General features: G+C 41.4%; 1 protein-coding gene across 1 annotated transcript; it reads right to left on the bottom strand.

Moving 5' to 3' along the window:
* Positions 1-2,697: 2,697 nt before the first annotated feature.
* On the bottom strand, positions 2,698-15,811 carry LOC136179868 (macrophage mannose receptor 1-like). The gene is made up of 6 exons (XM_065958117.1): positions 15,762-15,811; positions 13,151-13,516; positions 10,731-11,066; positions 9,236-9,333; positions 3,261-3,351; positions 2,698-3,174 (listed from the first exon to the last, which is right to left on the bottom strand). Exons 1-6 carry the CDS (start codon positions 15,796-15,798, stop codon positions 3,101-3,103), a joined length of 1,002 nt encoding a protein of 333 aa, XP_065814189.1. The 5' UTR covers positions 15,799-15,811; the 3' UTR covers positions 2,698-3,100.
* Positions 15,812-18,693: the final 2,882 nt, after the last annotated feature.

Raw genomic sequence — 18,693 nt, 5'->3', positions numbered from 1 at the left:
ACTTGTTGGCTGAGAAGTAACAGGACATCATGGTGCTGATATGTGGACAATCTAAAATCAATAAACCAATCAGTTACTCTGAACAATTAGATTAGGTAAATAAAGTCCCTGAACTTACCGAAGAAGAGGAAGATCAATGACATGAAACGATCCATCTTTACTTCTGAAAAAGGAGATAACTGGTATGGTCAATGTGTACAGTATATCAAAAAATGGTTTTAGTTATTTTAAGTTGCCAGGTATGACAAAGCATTTATGGCTGCTCAACGTGAGTAAATAACAACTAAACAAATAACAAAAGCCCTGCTCATCGTCAGAGAACATGTAAATGGTTTATTGCTCCCCTAAACTGCTCTGCATAGCAAATTATGTCTAAGGGATCTTGTGCAGTTTGCATGAATTTAAATCGAGAACAACAGCTGTGGGTACATGTGGAATCATGAACAATTGAAGCTGCGTGTGCTGAATAGAAATGGCAACAGAAACCACATCAAACTTACTTTGGTTCTCTGGGAACTATCAATGGTTCAGAGTTATCATGGGCAAGTAAATAAAATGGTATTTATCTAATTAAACTATATCAGTCACTATTGGTAAAATCATTGTCATTACCTGTGGGATACCCCTAGGCACAGTTCTTGAACCCCTCTTCTTCTCCCTACAAATGCTTCCTGGTAGTTTAATCCGTCCAGGGTGTGTCTCCTTTCTTTGATATGCGGAAAACACAGTTAGAACCTACACTAACACACAATACCCCTGAACGTCTTGATTTTCTCAGCGAATCAAGGCGTTCAAGTTTATAAAATTGGTAGATACAACCAAAACACACTTCTGGTAAAGGGAAGCAAAACTGTTTTTGTCATCTTTGGGCAGTAAAAAAAACTCGACAATTGATCAGCAAATGTCTTGCCATCAGACAGAAGCAGTGAATGATCCTCAGTATTCTTCAGGTAGAGACATAAAACATGTCACCCTTGTATAGAAGTTTGTAAATGTAAGACATAAAATATTGATCATACATAAATGTTGTTTTCTTTTCAGAAACAAAATGATTCCATAAATGAATCCAAACAGGGATTCTTTTTTCGTAATAAAAAATATATAGTGTCAGCTATCGTTCAATGTCAACACTTAAGTCAATTAAGGACAAAAAGCATTTGACTTAATTTTTTTAAAGTTTGCAGTTATAGCTTGCCCCCTTCCCTGGTCTTATCAAAAAAATCTCATAAATCACGGAACTGCATCTCATATCTTCTCTGGTTGTTATAAAGTCAAGATACTTACAGGTGTAAAACCAGGCTGTTGATTTTCACGTTTAAACTTCGCTTTAAATCCTCTAACCAGATGAGAGCTAATGTGGTCAGATACGCACTACTGATATTAAGTTTGGGTGTGTAAGCGGGTGAATGGCAAAAGGCTTTTTCCATATGCAAATCATGACCAAATTACCCTTTTTATCAAAGCTGAGCTGCAGCCTCCGGTGTTGAAGAAAGAAGCCAATGTGGAAGTGCAAAACTCTGCAGTTCTTTGACCAAACACCCTGGAAGTGACATACACACCCAATGTCGTTTGTTTACAGCCTGGTTAAAAAAAACATCAGTTTTCATTACAAATCAGTTTCGCATAGGTTTTTTCTGGAGAAATTCCAGAAAAGGGTCATGTCATTCCATTCTGCCCAAAGAGTTCAAATACTTCAACATCCAGAATGCACTGGGCGTGTTGCCTTTCTCGACTACTCCCAGGTTGTCCCCTATTGGACAGACCAGCGCTTGAGGCAGAGCTTCCCCCCTCTCATCACCAGCTGGTGTTGATTCAACCTCTGCTGGAGCGGCCCTCTTGCTCCTCTGCACACTGTGATTCTTACGCACTGTATTATTGTGTTTTACTGTACATATTTTGACTACATTTCAAAGTTCTAATCAAAACTTGCATTTACAGGTTTACATTTCAGAAATACAATGAATATTTGGTATGTATGGTGAGGACTGAAGTTAATAATCTTATCCATTTAAATTGGAATTATGCATTACTAGATAATATTGCTATGGCAGTCTTTATTCGAGCATTTCTCTGGGTCATTAGGGTGAAAGGTGTGACACAAATCCTAGGGCTTTAGGAGGGTTAAGGAAACATGCTATGCTGAAGAGCTGATTTCTCTGACAACAATGCAGCAGCCAGTATGTGGTCCTGAATGATCTGTGTTTGTTTGGACTAGAGAAGGTAGGCGGATTTAAGGCACCACCACATGGCCGTTTTGGACGCCCCTCGGTTTGCCAGATATGAGAGCAGTTATCAGGTCAAACCAACAGGTGTTGCAGCAATGGAAGCAGGCAAGAGAACTGATTCAGATAGAAGATATTGTACCCGACTTAAAAAGCCTCTGCATGTTTCTAATAAGCTTTACGAGCAGAAACGTGCTCAAACTAGGATATTGGAGATACTTTTGAAAAATGGAGAGAGGTTAGAAGGCAGAAAGGTTTACAGACTGATGCAGAGCTGGCTAAACACTGAAGTTACAGTGTCCGTGACATGACAATCTGTGTGCACATCGACTCTAGAGAGGAAGAGGCGGGCTTGGTCACCTCTCTCCAATGATTTGAATTTTGACTGCAGTACCCATTTTAAACACTAGGTGTCAGTTATACATTGCTCCTTTAATACAGACCAAAAATGTAATAAAAACAAAAACAAATCAACCGATCTATCTTTTTTTTTATTGCACCAATTCAAAACACATTATCTCGTGACACTTCACAAAAAGAGCAGCTCTAGAACGTACTCTTTGTTATATCATATTATACATTATGATATTATTATTATCTACCAAGACCCAACATAAATCCATGATGAGTACTAAGCTACATTCAGCAAAGTTACAGTGCCAAAAAAAAAACGTCCTTTAGGAGGCAGCGATGTCTCGAGCTCCTCCCTCATTATAGAGACATTCACAGAGGATATGCTAGATTTCTATTCATGTGAAAAATATCGCACATTCTTCCTTTAAAACAAGATCACACCCGGGCTAGGCTTCTGCCTTCAGTCTGTAACTCAACAAATAACAAGCAATAATGAACAGTGGATTCTTTATGATCCCTGAATGTCACACAACAAACCATTGATCATAAATGTTGTGGTAATCTTCCTGTGTGTTGCTCTCATCAGGTGGACAAGTATCTTCATGAAAAGATGAAAGAATGTAGATAGTTAGAGATTCAATTTGTGCGTGTGTTTGTACATGCGCAGACGCTTTTTGTGATTACCTTTTTCTTGTTGCTGCTCCTGTGTTTTCACTGGTTGAGTCCTCCATATCAGTTTCACATCCAGTCCCTGCTCAGCAAATGCTGTCTGCATCTACAAAAGGGAAGAATTAAGTTCCATTTTATCATGAAAATATTATATATTATAGGGTCACAAATACCGGATATTTGCTCGCTGATTACTGACTGAAAGATCATTTTGTGTTTGTATGTGTGTCTGTTTGATTAGAACTTTTCAACCAAAATAAGTACATGTTAGTACTGATACTTTTTAACACACTGATGTGTAATAGTAGTCTGCCATTGATGGCAATACATGCAGGTATGATTTTAGCAGGTGTTTTGGTAGAAAAGGACAGACTACCTTCCTCATGATTGTAAGAATAATTTAATTACTCTGCACTCTCCACTCTGCACGTTTGAGTGTTATTGCATGGCCTTGCGGAACAGTCTTTTACATTTCACTGCACATCTGTATGAGCATGTGACAAATAAAAATCTTGAATCTTGAATCACTCTCCCTGTGCTGTGACCTTGCCGTGGTGGAGAGGCTTGCGTGCTTATGATCCTGAGAGCTATGCTGGAGGGAGCCTATGGCTCCTGGCAGGTTCAACCATACCAGACTGGTCTTGGGTGAGGAGTGAGACAAAAGGCGGCACCTGGTCCTCCAGGTTGGGGGTTGGGCGTGGCGCTAACAACGCAACCCCGTAAAAAAACCTATTGTTACAGAAACTAAAATGAGAAATCCTATTGACATCAGGCCCATTGTAGACCCCGGCAACCCAAACTCTTATGCAGTATGACCACTTCTGATGAAAGCCGAAAGGAAGTAAGGAGTGCGAAAGAGGGCCTACTAGGGCCTAAAACCAAGATGTGCATTGGAGCATGGAATGTCCGAACCATGTTTGAGACCACCAAGACAGCACAAGTCCTCAGTGAGAGGACCACCTGGACATCCTGGGGATAAGTGAGAGTCACTGGACTGGCCCCGGTCATCAATTCAATTCAATTCAATTCAATTCAATTCAAAAAACTTTATTTGTCCCGGGGGCAATTCAGAGGCACACAGAGCAGTGAATTAACAACAGTGCAAGTAGACGAAACATATTAACCTAAATATAAAGTGTCAATTTAAATACAACTTAAAGCTTAAACTTAACTTAAAAATACAAAATATAAGGAGTAGATATGAGTGGACAGTTTGCATTTGATCGACGGAAATAAGTATTTGATCCCCATGCAAAACATGACTTGGTACTTGGTAGAGTGCCCCTTGTTGGCAAGCACAGAAGTCAGACGATTGTTGGAGTTGGTCACCAGGTTTGTACACATCTCAGGAGGGATTTTGTTCCACTCCTCTTTACAGATCTTCTCCAAATTCTGAAGGTTTCGAGGCTGTCGCTTTGCAACTCGAACTTTCAGCTCCCTCCACAATTCTTTTAAAGGATTAAGGTCTGGAGACTGGCTAGGCCACTCTATGACCTTAATGTGCTTCTTCTTGAGCCACTCCTTTGTTGCCCTAGGCGTATGTTTCAGAATGTTGTCATGCTGGAAGACCCATCCAAGACCCATCCTCAGTGCTCTGGCTGAGGAAAGGAGGTTCTTGTCCAAGATCTTATGGTACATGGCCCAATCCATCGGCCCCTCAATGCGGTGAAGTTGTCCTGTACCCTTAGCAGAGAAACAGCCCAAAAGCATAATGTTTCCTCCTCCATGCTTGACGGTGGGGATGTTGTTCTTGGGTTGGAATTCAGCATTTCTCTCCCTCCAGACACAACAACTCCAGTTTTTGCCAAAGAGTTCAATTTGGTCTCATCTGACCACATCACCTTCTCCCAAGCCTTCTCTGAATCATTTAGGTGTTCATTGGCAAACTTCAGACGGGCCATCCTGAGCATGGGGACCTTGCGGACACTGCAGGATTTAAATCCATTATGGTGCAGTGTGTTTCCAATGGTTTTCATGCTGACTGCGGTCCTAGCTGCCTTGAGATCATTACAAACCTCCTCCCGTGTAGTTCTGGGCTGATCCCTCACCCTTCTCATGATCATCCTTACCCCCGAGGCGAGATCTTTCATGGAACTCCAGACAGAGGGTGATTGATGGTTATTTAAAATTTCTTCCATTTTATTATAATTGCACCAACAGTTTCTCCTTCTCACCAAGCTTCTTGCTGATGGTCTTGTAGCCCAGTCCAGCCTTGTGCAGGTCTACAATCTTGTCCCTGATGTCCTTTGAAAGTTCTTTGGTCTTGCCCATGGTGGTGCCCATGGTGGTGGAGTGGTTGGAACACCCCTAACAAGGTGCGCTGGACGGAGGAGTGTGACAAAACGTTCAGAGGACTCAAGAAAGCCATCTGCACCCACCCTGTTCTTCACAGTCCGGATTTCAACCAACCATTTACACTGCAGACAGATGCCTCAGGAGTGGGCTTTGGAGCGGTGCTCCTGCAAGAGAAAGATGGGGAGAGAAGGCCGGTGGTGTTCCTCAGCCAAAGTTTGCTGGACAGAGAAACAAGGTACTCAACAGTTGAAAAAGAGTGTTTGGCGATGAAGTGGGCAATTGATTCCCTCAGATATTATCTGCTGGGACGTCACTTTTTCCTGGAGACTGATCACCGGGCCCTCGAGTGGCTGAATCGTATGAGGGATGCAAACACTCGCATTGCAGGATGGTACCTCTCCTTGCAGCCATATGACTTCACTGTCCACTACAGGCTAGGGAAGGCTAATGTGGTTGCTGACTGTTTGTGTAGAGTAGCAGAGGAGTGAGGTACTGTGCTCCTACTGGGAAAGGGAGGAGGAAATGTAACAAAGAGGTACTCTATTTAGGCACCTTTGCACATTAACTTACACACTGCACTTTAAAGAAAACATATATTTGCACAAGTTAGCTTATTGATTGTTTACGTGTTTGTGTGTAGCGCATGTCCTCCAGGTGCTGCAGAGGCTGCTACGCATCTGATGGACAGCGGCCTGTTAAACAGAGATGACGTTACCCGCGGAAAATTAATTGATTGGCGTTCGGTTAAGTAGTTTCTGTGCAATATATTATTAGTGCAATACACGTGTATCTTTAACAATTTAAGTGTTTGTTCAGCGCTCACTTACCTGTGTCTCTTGTATTCTCTACAGCCGTATCCGGCCCGACAGCAGGTTTCATCCGGCCCGCGAGACGTTTTGGGAAGAAGGGGGAAATGTATTTTAAAATATTTTGAGGTTTTTTATAAATTAAATATTTGTAATACGTATTTTCCCTGAATTGTATTAAAACCTATGTAAAATGAGCAACGTAAAGGTTGATATCATGATACAAATATTAATTAAACGGGGCACTTTGAACTATCTTCTCAGCAGGGAGTATCATAAAAAAAGACGAGTGGCCAAGCGCACGAGCTGCTCCTGCATTACGCTGGTAATTCAGCACATCAGAAAACAGACTGAACACCTGAGAGAGGTGACACAGAATGAAATTTCAAGAGAGATCGAAGGAGCGATACTTCTTTAGTTTTATTTGCTCACAAGTTGCCAGAATTTCATCAAAGCTACGAGATTTAACTGCTGCACTGCGCACGCATCATGACGGTCTTCAGTTCTGTGCACACTTCTTTCCAGTTTCTCCCGTCTTGACTGATGTAAAACAAAAGTTTTACTAATGATAACAAAGCTTCCTATGGACTGAGCCACAAAGAGCAGCTTGTGCAAATAAAAAACAACCCTCTCCGCCCTGCGTAACGGCCCAGACAGTCTCTACACATCCAGACTAAGTATAGGTTGCGGACACCGGCGTTGAGCCTGATTTACCTCTGGTTATTGTAAAAACAGTAAATTAAAATTAATAACTGATTTTAATTACAGATGGTTCATTTTTAGGTCACCCAGAGGTGAACGTGTTGTGTTGATCACCTAAAAGTTTCAGCGCGACATCACTTCTAAATGCAGTAGCCTGTTGTTGTGACTTTATCACCAGCTTTCATCAGACCGTAAAAATATAACTATTACTGAACATTTCATTCTTATCCAAAAACGATATCACACACAGGCTGCCTGATCATACAGAGGTTCGCTGGTTTCACCGTGGAGCAGCGCACTTCCTCGAATTGCGCACGGAGATGACACAGATTCATGGAGCATAAAAAGTCAGTGACAGAGTTAGATTACGATAGTGCGGACACGTAGAAGAACTGACTGCCAGACTCATATCAAAAGTCGTTTAAAGGAGTTTACTTAGTTGAAGAACGTGCACTCCACATGGAGCTGATCAGACTGCAGTGCGCAACGCTGAAGGATCAATTCAAGTCTGTTGGTTTGGAAACATGTTATCATTTTATAATGCCTAATACTAAAATACCCGAAGATGCATCAAAGACACTCTGTTTGTTTGTGATAACTTATTCATGTGAGCAGGTTTTATCTGTAATGAACCTTAACGAGTGCAAACTGTGCTGTGGCCTGACACACACAGATCTAAAGTTTCTCTCTCGTAATGCACTGATCCCAGGGCAGGTAGAATAACCTGTGTCAAAGTTTCTATAACCTTGAACAGCAATATTTAAACATAATATAATAATCTCAAACAAAACATAATTATTGATATTTTCTTCTGTCATGTGGTACATTTAAATATTTCCATGTGCCAACCTGCAGTTTGCAATGACAGTTAACCCCTCTGCTTAATGTTAAAGTTTTTTATACAATCATACATTAGCCTATATATCCATGTGTTGAGTTATAGTGATGTTGGCAAAATTAGTCCGACCCACTTGAGGTCTCATTTGAACAAATCCGGCCCCCGACCCAATAGGACTTTGACATCCCTGCTCTACAGGGTGTTTGGGCAAATGCGTCCCCGGGGTCTGAGCACCTATTCAAAGGCTCCAGGAAAGAGACTACAGGAGCTGATAGTGTAGGGGGTAGTGTGCATCGTAGTTGGGTGTTTAGTTTGGTGTTAAGATTGTATTATCTTATTGTAAATTGAATATTTATTTTAGGTATTTGGCAAATAGTTTTATTATATATTTAAAAAAATATTTCTAAAAAGGTGGCATGTTGTTTGACCAGTTAATAAAATGCAGACATCCCTGTGGAGGAAAAGTGGTTTGCTCCAATTAGTGGAAATATTTATAAAGGCTGTTTGATGCTTTATGTGGGGTTGTTGCTTGTGGGAGCCGCACTCCACAGCAAATCATGTGTTTCTGACGCTGTTATGCAAAATAAATTATAGCAGTTGATTTGTACCATACTTTGCCTCTTCCTTCATCACTACTATCTAGCTGCTCAATGGTCATTCTTCACAGGAAAGGATGATGGTTTGTTTCGAATTATTCAATTAAAGGAATGTGGGACTTTTTGATCGAGAAGATGTCACACTTGAGCGCCAGCATGAAAAGAAAACAAACTGCTGTTTGGCCACCCCTCCTCCATACTGAAGCCTCCGCTCTCCTCCAGTGACACACCTCCAAAGTCCCTCCACTCGCGTTAGCACAAAGGGGTTTAGCTCAAGCGGCGGACAAAAGTGTCCTTGGCTCAAGCTGCAAGTACCTGTGCCCTGCAGTGTTGTGTTAACAGGCTAATGCTAGCACTCTTTAGTTTGCTCATAGCTTCAGATTGCATGCAAATTTAGACAGAATGACTGTGATCTTAAATGCTTACATGTCATCCCAAAGCGTGTGTTTTAAGATTCAGCCTGCCAGTATTCAGGACTAAGAGACTATGGAATTAAGTTGTCCTGGCTGCCATCGTCTTTTTAAACGAGTAACTGTGTTGCTTTTTTACCTGTTTTTCTCTATTGTATTTGATGTCCATTGGACTTTTACTTCCTTTATCGTTCTTATGTTGTATGTTGATTATTGATTGGATGTATGTGTGTTTTTACTGCTGACTGCCACACAAATTGCCCTCTCACAGGGATAAGAAAGACAACCTTGCCCCTTGGACTGCAGCAACTCAGTTTTTACTCATCTTTAAAACAAACTATACCTGTTGCACCAGCTCTGCACTGACAGCTGGATCTTCCAGGTCTGCGCTGGACTTAACCTTCATCTTCACTGTAATTTTGCGGTTCTTGTTAGCTGCATCTGATCACAATCAACAGACAGACATACACAGACATACACATTAAATGTTATAATTAAATGTTCATTTATTCCAAAGGTTCCATCTTTGTGTGGATTTGCATCTTCAGTTTTTGGACTGTTGGTTGATCAGTCATTTCCAAGACGAATGCTTAATCAGTTTATTTATAGGATGATCAGCAATCTAATAACAGATTAATCTTTTGTTGCAGCCCCAGTTAAGGCCAGTGGCAGCATTTATTGATTTAGTAGTTAGCTAGGGTGACCATACTTCCCAATTCGACTGTCCCATTTTCAAGCTACTGACTCCGGAGTCCCCACAAATATCTATTTTACTATAATATGTCCCGATTTGGAACAGTCCCTATCCCAGTTGTAATCAACCAAAATAATACGCTGTGCTAACAACTCTGATTTGTCTGTTTTCAAGTCAATCAATGTCATTGCCAAGGCTGTTGCTGTTTAAAGCAATAGAAAAACATCACTAATGTAAGACCAGGTAAAGTTCCATACTGATTTGTCTGTGCATGTGTCAATCAATCTCAGGGTTGCAGCTGTTGCTAAGCTAGCTTAGTTTATCTTGCTAACAGGACCTGCTGCATAACGACAGATCGGCGAGCTGTCATACTGAACAGGATGTCAGCGTTTTCCATAGAGCTCCAGGAGAGTAACTGCTTCCTTTGAAAAGTACCAGGCTATGAATATGCTGCATTTTGCACACACTGCAAATGTCAATTTTCAGTTGCCCACAGTGGAAATGCAGAGATAAAAAGGCATATTAAAGCAAGCAAACACAAACGGTGTGTACAGGCTGGAAGTTGCACTGTGAAGACCCACTTCAGTGAGGCAAACGACGGCAATAACCAACTTAAACCGGCTGCTCAGGAGAAAACCTTTACCTACCACCTTGTGTGACCAGAGCAGGTCGCCAATCCGTGGATCCATCCTCCTGTCTCAGTTCTTCCCCTGTCTCCACTACAGACCTGGACTCCAACCCCTCCTGTCTTGTCAAGGCCTGCCTTCTCACCCTATCCACACTCATTATCTAAACAGTAAACTCCTCCCTATCTACTGGCTCTGTCCCACTTTCCTTCAAACTTGCTGCTGTCACCCCCAATTAAAAAAAACAAACCCTGGACTCAATCCCGACAGGCCCAGTGTGCACATGGTTTTGTGTCCCGATTTGCAGGTTTGAGAAAATGCACACCCTATATGACTGACTCCACTGTTAAACCTACATGTTGAACTGAAGCGTGTCATCGGGAAAATAATGCTAATGCTAACTCAACATTAAACCTGACCAATATATCATCAGTGCTGTGTTCAAAGAAAGAAGTTCTGCAACAGACAACTCCAGGATGTTTTAAAAGTAACACGAGAAATGCTTTGGTGATTCCTACCTCCGGAGCAGAAAAAAGGTAATTGTTTTTCTGTGCACCCCTCGTCAAACCAGGTTCCATCTGACACCTGTGCAGCTACACAACTATCTACATCCCGGTTGTCAGGTTGACCGATCCTCCAGTTTTGGAATGAGAAGTTTCCTCCTGGTTTGGACCAAACCCAGACTTCAGCCTGGTAGAGGCCAATCCACCCTACTGACTCATCTGGCATCAGATGATGGATACGTAAATCTTCAGCTTCATTGGGGACGTAGGCCAGAGTTGAATTTTGTGAGTTACAGTAAGCTTTAGACTTGTTCCAACTCATTTTTTTGGGACCAATTTGGTAATCCAGTCCTGTTTAGATGAAGACAATGAAAAGGTGAAAGATATAGTTATACATACGGTGGATTATCAGTTTAAATATTTTTACATTACAAGTTACATGCATCAATTTTGTGCAAAATTAAGAGGCTAAATGTATGAAAAACTTTGTTCTCTTTGAACAATTTTGTGCTCTTGTAGTGCAGAAATTGTCAAAACATAAAATCCAATGCCCATGGAAGTTAAAGGCTTTAGGTTTGGCCCATTGAGACCCTCAAGAAGGCATACTGTTCCTACTCCTCTTTCAGTTATGATTGTCGCTCCTCTCCAGCCTCTTGTCCACTTTTGGATTATTCCTTCACAACATGCTTCTATTTGATGACGTCATACAATTTGCTGCGCAAAATCATATTTTATTAATTAATTGTAATGTTCAGTATTATAAATATTGAGAGTATTAACAGCAGCTCAAACAATTTAAGAACATTTCAAAATCAAAACGTTCAAACGGTTTATGACCAGTTTTTATAGTTTTTAATAAGGAGGGAGGGTGACGTGCAGACGCAGAGACAGATGACCGCTCAGCACACATTGAGCAGTTTGGACGCCATCAGTCTGTTAACAGAAACTGCAGTCTGCCATGTGGTTAACATGTAAACTGTAGAGCAATGATCAATTTAACTTTTTGTTTGTCCAATTACATGCGCAATGACACGTTCCCGGACTCTCGCTCGCCCATATAGCTCTCTCTCTCTATCCCGTTCAAGTGCAGTCTGCGGACCAACCTTTATCTTTAAATGCACGTTTTTGACATAATGAGGAAGAGTAACTCTCTGGTCTGATATAATGTTTAGACTTAAAAGTAAACTTTGAGTGCAGTTTTTCAAGACAACAGGTGAGCAGCGGAGCTGCGCGGCGTCTTTAGGCGAAATGGATTTGTTCCGCTCTTTCATTTGTTTTGCAGGTTCTAGAAGAATATTCAACTAGAATCTCGATATTTAGGTTTACAACTAGTTATGCTGCTTTGTCTGACAGGGTGATCAAACGTCTTTGATTGTGTTTAAAACCTCCGAAACCTGCGCAGCAATTGAAAAGTAACACTTGTAACACTCTGCAGGAGGTAAACAAGGTACGGTCCGTTTTAGGGAACGGACAAACAATCACACATTCCGGTATAGGCTACTGCAGCCACACATCACATTTAATGGGGTAAACTGTACTTTAAATGTTCTTGGAAAAGAAAAAAAAACTTTAAATGTTCTTATAGCCTAGTTGATAATAATTCCCTGATGCTCGCGGGGCAAATTAGACTATGGCGGAACAGATTAGTGTATGGCTGGACAGATTAGACTATGGCGGGCCGCCACAGTCTAGTTAATGAATGGGAAACACTGACTATAAACTCCACACATGGGGTGAGCTGAACGGCGCAGCATTCTCTTGGTTTATTTTTATTTTTGTCGCTCAGATTTCAAGAGTTAACTCTGTGTTTGAGTGGTTGTGTAAGATGTTGTTGATTCCAAAGTGTTGGATGGAAATAAGCGATGGGCCATTCATGCTGCCATTATTGTAGCCTTTTTCTTTTTTGCGGACTGAACCTACACCTTAATGGACCTCCACCGTAAAGGAAGAATATGCGATTTTTCACACTTAAATGTAGCAGAAATCAAGTCTATCCTCTGAAAATAACTCTGTGTCATGACTATCTACAATGAGTTTGACACCCGAGTTCCGCTGTCTGTGATGCTTTCCGGGGCTTTCCAAGCCGTAGCTTCACTTTGTTTCTTCTCATCCCCTTGCATATTAAAGTTGTTTAATTGAGGGACTAGAGAAAAGAAGAATAACATATTGTACTCACTGCATATTTGAATGTCATGTAAGGGTTTCTAGATCACGGTAATTTTGTGTAAATTTACATGCAGTGTGAAGATACGATCGCTAGCATTAGCATGTTAACACAACAATGCAGTTTTGGTTTCAAAACAACCAATCAAAAAATTGCATATTCTTCCTTTAATGGACCTCTACGTCATCCATTAATTCCTGATAATGGACACCTCGTCTGTTCTTGATCCTCGAAAACTCCAAGTAACTTTAATAATAAGGCTCATACTCACCATCATAACAAATTGGATATTTCAAAAGAGAGCAGGTGTTAGCTTCCCAGAGACCTCGGTTTCCTATGGCCACACATAACTCATTTCCGTTGAGTTTCCCTTGCTTACTATCTCTCCAGTTATAATATGTCAGTGGTTGTCCATTCAGCCAGGTCCATTCAGAAAAGTCATTGTACAGACCAATCCAGGCCTCTCCTGTGTATCCATTTGTTGGAGTCGCCATCATTGTGGTCACGTTGTCTAGGCTCAGTATTTGAGCAAGATCGATGTAGTGAGAGACACAGTACAGAAATGCATCATCCCACGTCATCGCCTCTGAGATGAAAAAGAAGGCGTTTTGTAGGGATGTTGAGGGAACGCAGAAACCTGGGGAGAAAGGGAATATTTTCAAAATGATGAATCATCTTGTTTGCTAGGGGGGGGGCCAACACAGAACATACAACACAAGTGGCACAGACACATTCAGCAACACAAACAACGGTTCTCATGCACCAACCCATCCTTATTCCCGTATCGCCACTACACCCACACAGTGTAGTGAGAAGAACTAGATTTCACATCACATATTAAACTAATAACATTGATAGTATCGACAGTAGTGGTACTACTGATGATGATAATAAAGGTTACAAGCAGAAGCCTCATGATTAAGGGGGCAGGAAGACATTACTGTTGTCATGGTGATTTAAGAAGTCATAATAGGGCTCAACTGTGTGGCTCAGGAAGTAAAAATCCCAATTATTTTCTCCATAGCCAATTTGATAATTAGACATAATGTCATAACCATCACAGGTAGACTGACCACGAGCTACCCGAGTGGGAAACGATGGTATATGCTCCTGTAGGAGACACAAGTTTGTCTGATATCAACCTGGCTTTAAAGAAAGACATGATTCATTTGCGTTATCGGGGGAAAAGGACTACCGCCCCTCAGCACCATATGCAAATGAGTAGTTTTGCTCGCCGGCTAGTTGGTTAGTTAGCTAACAGGAAATGTACCAATAACCTTTATTATGATGTCGTGAATGTTATTTATTCAACAACACAAACTACCACAAACACAGTATAAACATGATAACAAAGACTGAAGTTACATTTAAGAAGAAACTATATTCACAATGGATTGTGGGATGGGTAGTCTACACTACCTACCCACTACGCTCTGCCAATGAAAGGCGTCTGAGCCAACCTTCACAACAGGGCCCTAAGACTCTAACTAGACTCTTCTCCTCCTTCGCCCCCCAGTGGTGGAACCAACTTCCAAGTTCAACTCGATCTACAGAGTCCCTTTACACCTTTAAGAAAAAGCTAAAGACCCAGCTGAATGATGATGACGATAGTTTTTATATTATTGATGATGATAACGATTGTTTGTTTGATAACAACGATTATAGGTTGGTTTTGATGCTGATTAGAGCTCTCAAGAACAGCTGTAGATGTTGTGCTTTCCATATTTGCATTGCCTGTCAGCACGTGTGTGTCTGATCAGACTTAAAGGTCCCATATTATGCTTTTTCTGGTTTATATGCCCTTTAGTGTGTCTTCCAAGTGTCCTGTGCATGTTTAGGCACATCTATGTGCAAAAATTCAAAGTCCGTGGAAATGTGGCTTCTCCTACGTCCTCCTGTTAGCTGTAGCATTAGCTGCATGTAACGCTCGGTTCTAGTCCCCCTCGATAAAAGATTGTCACTGCGGCGTCATTGTCAGTGTGAGATCATTGATCTAAGCCCATTGGCTCGTTGTGGCAAGCCCTGCAGCTCATGTTGAAATTTCCGAGAAGCGTGCTGAGCAACTGACCAATAACGACAGAGCGGATCAGCAGACCAGTCAGAGCAGACTTGGCCCACGTGGGGCTCTGCAGTGGGGGCTCAGCAGAGCGTAGCTGACGGACTCAGAGCATAGAGGGAGCAAGGAGGAGCAGTACATGAAAACAGACACTTTTTTCGAACTTTAGCCATTGTGAACGTACAAAAGTAGGTACATAGATTAAATATACAAACCCCAAAAAGGGCATAATATGGGATCTTTAAAGCTTTTCGTTTGAACTTACTGACGTTGTCTCCTTTCTAGATCCTTGCTTATGTTGTTTTTACTCTCTGATGTTCGTCCTTTTGGATAAAAGCGTCTGATTAATGAATTGTAGCATTGTAGGGTAGTTCCTTGACTCTGGACAAAAATTATGTACACAGTCTTGTACCTTTGCCCTTTTCTCAGTTTTTAAATGCAGTTTTGGCGCCGAAGCATATACTTTAGTCACGAGTATTGGGGTAGCTTGTTGTCTTGGTTCAAGGCTTAAAACTCTTAAAGTAAGGCTCTTATGTAATGTCAATGGAAGATTTGAATCGGGAAATGTACTTACGGACCCAGAGCAGCAGAAAAAGTAGGTGGTGACTGTTAAGCTCTATAATGTGTTTTCAAAGGTAAGAAAAGGGGTAGCTGTTCTTCTGTTATCTGGCAAATGATTCCTGTCAGAAGGAGCTTTACATTTAAAGGCACATCTGCTGTTTTCTTTTTTTGGTAAAGTTTGCTGGGTGTGTCTGAGTGAGTATGAGGATGTGTGTGTTGAATTAAACTTTATAAAAAAAGATTTATATTCAGTCGGTCATCTTACCTGCTATCAGGAGAACCACAAACTTGCTGTTGTCCATTTTGATTTTAAGTAACTGTGGATAAAATCAAATCAAATACAAATGATAAATTACAATAACACATGGTTAAAAAAAAGAAAGATATGTGATTTATTGATGAGATGTCACTTAGTGAATCTTCTGTTGATTTTTTATTTGTTTGTAAGTCTGATATTTATGCATCTAGCAGCTAAACAGAGTTTATTCTTTAATAGGATAAAGGCCTTTGCACAGCTTTTCCCGGATGTGTTTTTTTAAGATCCGTGATCCGATGCGTACAGACTACATGAACACCACCAATTGCCCCCCATGTGATGACGTCAAGTCGGCAAGTCAGGCACCTAATTTTGTTCTAGTTTCAGAGGTGTTTCTCCGACTTGAGTGGGGAGTTTATGTACCTTTTCATAACTCAGAAACTCGTTTTTCCTATGTGTCCGACACCTCACGAATAGACCAATTGGACCTCGACTTTCCGTCACATTTGTCATCACATTTGGGGACGAAACATGTTTTGTGAATGATAATATACTTATGATTAATTCACGTAGTGCACAATAACTTTTTGCTCAAATATAACTTGTAACAGAGAGATTCCTCACATCTTCTTCGTAGCATCCACATTCAGACTTCCAAAACTGAAATCACGTGAACGCATTGAAGTCGGAAAAAACTTCCCAACTTGGAAACCAGGACCAGGAGCACATGGATGCAGCATATTTCAAAACTGTCAGACTAACACCGAACTTCGACCGGATAAGTGTGCATTGCGTGTCCGGTCCGTTTCGGCTGCGTGCAACCCCGTCCGACAACACCCACCGGCTGCGTTCGCAGAGCACAGCCGTCAGCTGCAGTGCCGAGACAAAGGAATTCCCGCGATAATTTAACAAACTAACTGGCGACAGTGCAAGATAATATGATGTATGTGGTATAAAACTCTATATAAACCTTATAAACACATAAACAAACACACAAACGGTCATTTTTCTGAGCCGTTAAAACGGAATGTTTTTTTTTTTAATTAACCGGATGTTTTAATGTAGTATTGGTGTCTAACTTCCCGTCTTGCTTGTTCAGCGCACTCTCTACGTTTGACACTCTTGTTTCTCTTTGTTGCTCAAATTAAGGGCGCGGTCACACTGGCCATCCGTACCGTGCCCAAGCACGCTTCAACGCTAAAGTCCAGTTCATTTGGCCAGTGTGACTGCTCCGTATCTTGCTCAGGCACGGTACACGTTCTTGACTTTGGCACACTTCAGAGAGGTGCGCTTCAGCACGGTACACTTCATGCACGAGCACAAGCACGCGGGTACACAACGCTGACAGCCTTCATTATGGAGAAATCCAGAGTTTCATGTCTGTATCTGACTAAAATGACACAATATAAGCTACAAAGTAGCTGTCATGTGCGGGCGCGGACTTGCCCGCGGACTCGGCCACGCGTCTATTTTATTTATTTATTGCTGTGTCTGATTAAAATAGCTTAAAATAAGCTGCAAAGTCAGTAAAGTAGCTGTCATGCTCTCTGTGTTTTTCTCTGATGTGCAGACGCGGACTCGACTGCACGTCTCTTTTTCTCTCTCTCTCTCTCTCTATCTCTCTCTCTCTCTCTCTCGCTTCATAATAACATAAAGCGTGCATGTGTTGTATTACGACGTTATGTACAAGAGGTAATCGTGCTTTTAGGCACTTAAGTCCCACTTAAGTGGGAATGGCGCAGTGGGGGCCAATCGTGCTTGAGTATGGCACGGTACAGATGGCCAGTGTGACCGCGCCCTAAGACAATGATGTCAAAGCACCTCACTGCAGTGTGTGACTTGTTCTCTTTGTCATTTAGTTTGAGCTCTTTTTTTGTAGCTCTACGACATCGTAAATGAGGGAAACATCGATGAATTTTTAGGCTTAAATAAAGGTTTGAAATTAAATTAAATGTAATGGTTTATTTTTTATTTTTTATGTCACTTTTTATCTGATCACTTACTATGAAGCAATCTGCACACAAGTATGACAAATTTAGATTTGAATGTTTTTGCATTTTGACGCACTGCATCGAACCTCTGAGTCAGACTTGGAGGACAATGCAGTGCGTCAAAATGCAAAAACATTCAAACATTGTTTTGCAACTTTGTTTGCACCAAAATGACTTTGCCCTAAGTGATTTGTGTGCTCCAGTATACTCTCTTTGGATTCTCCCTGAGAGGAGTCCACTGACTTATAATTTGAACGTCTAGGTTCTTTCTCTGAGATCACCGACCTCCATTTGTGGAGCGGCTGATGCAAAGAGTTTCCTTCTACCATAATATTTTTGCCTTCAGCTCACAGAAGCATATGTTGTATCCTGTATTATCTTTATTTTTGGGCTTTTTATGCCTTTACTTTAGAGATAGGACAGTGGAAAGAGTCAGAAATCAGGGACAGAGAGAGAGAGTGGAAAATTACATGCAGGAAAGGAGCCCCAACAGAACCTGAACCCGGGCCGCCCGCCTGGAGGACTATAGCCTCTGCACATGGGCTGCCAGACAAACCACTAGGCTATCGGCACTCCGAAGCTGCTCTTGCGCTGTTTAAATGGTAGTTAGCATTGCATTTACAGTATCATATCATATTGCTCTGATGTAAGGAAAAGGGAGAATAACATTCATTTGCAATGAAAGATAAAAACTAAAACCTAAAAAATATCCACAAGACACGAGAGTACTTGTTTTTCAATAAATCCACTTACCTGTCTTTGCTTTTCTTCAGTCAAACGACATACACAGCGGCCCCTCTTCTGCAGTGTCTGACTGCTCATGTTGTGTGTGAGGATGTTTTTAAAGGATGATTCAAATCAGCACAGTATGATCCTCGGTCGAATGACCACTTTGAATAAGATAAATTGAGAAAACATAACACACCCTCCCTGGGTAAAGTCCAGTCCTC

This window comes from Labrus bergylta, chromosome 8 (genome assembly GCF_963930695.1).
Source record: "Labrus bergylta chromosome 8, fLabBer1.1, whole genome shotgun sequence".
Lineage (NCBI taxonomy): Eukaryota > Metazoa > Chordata > Actinopteri > Labriformes > Labridae > Labrus > Labrus bergylta.
Note: the sequence above shows the minus strand (reverse complement) of the source record. Positions and strands in the feature narration are given on the sequence as shown.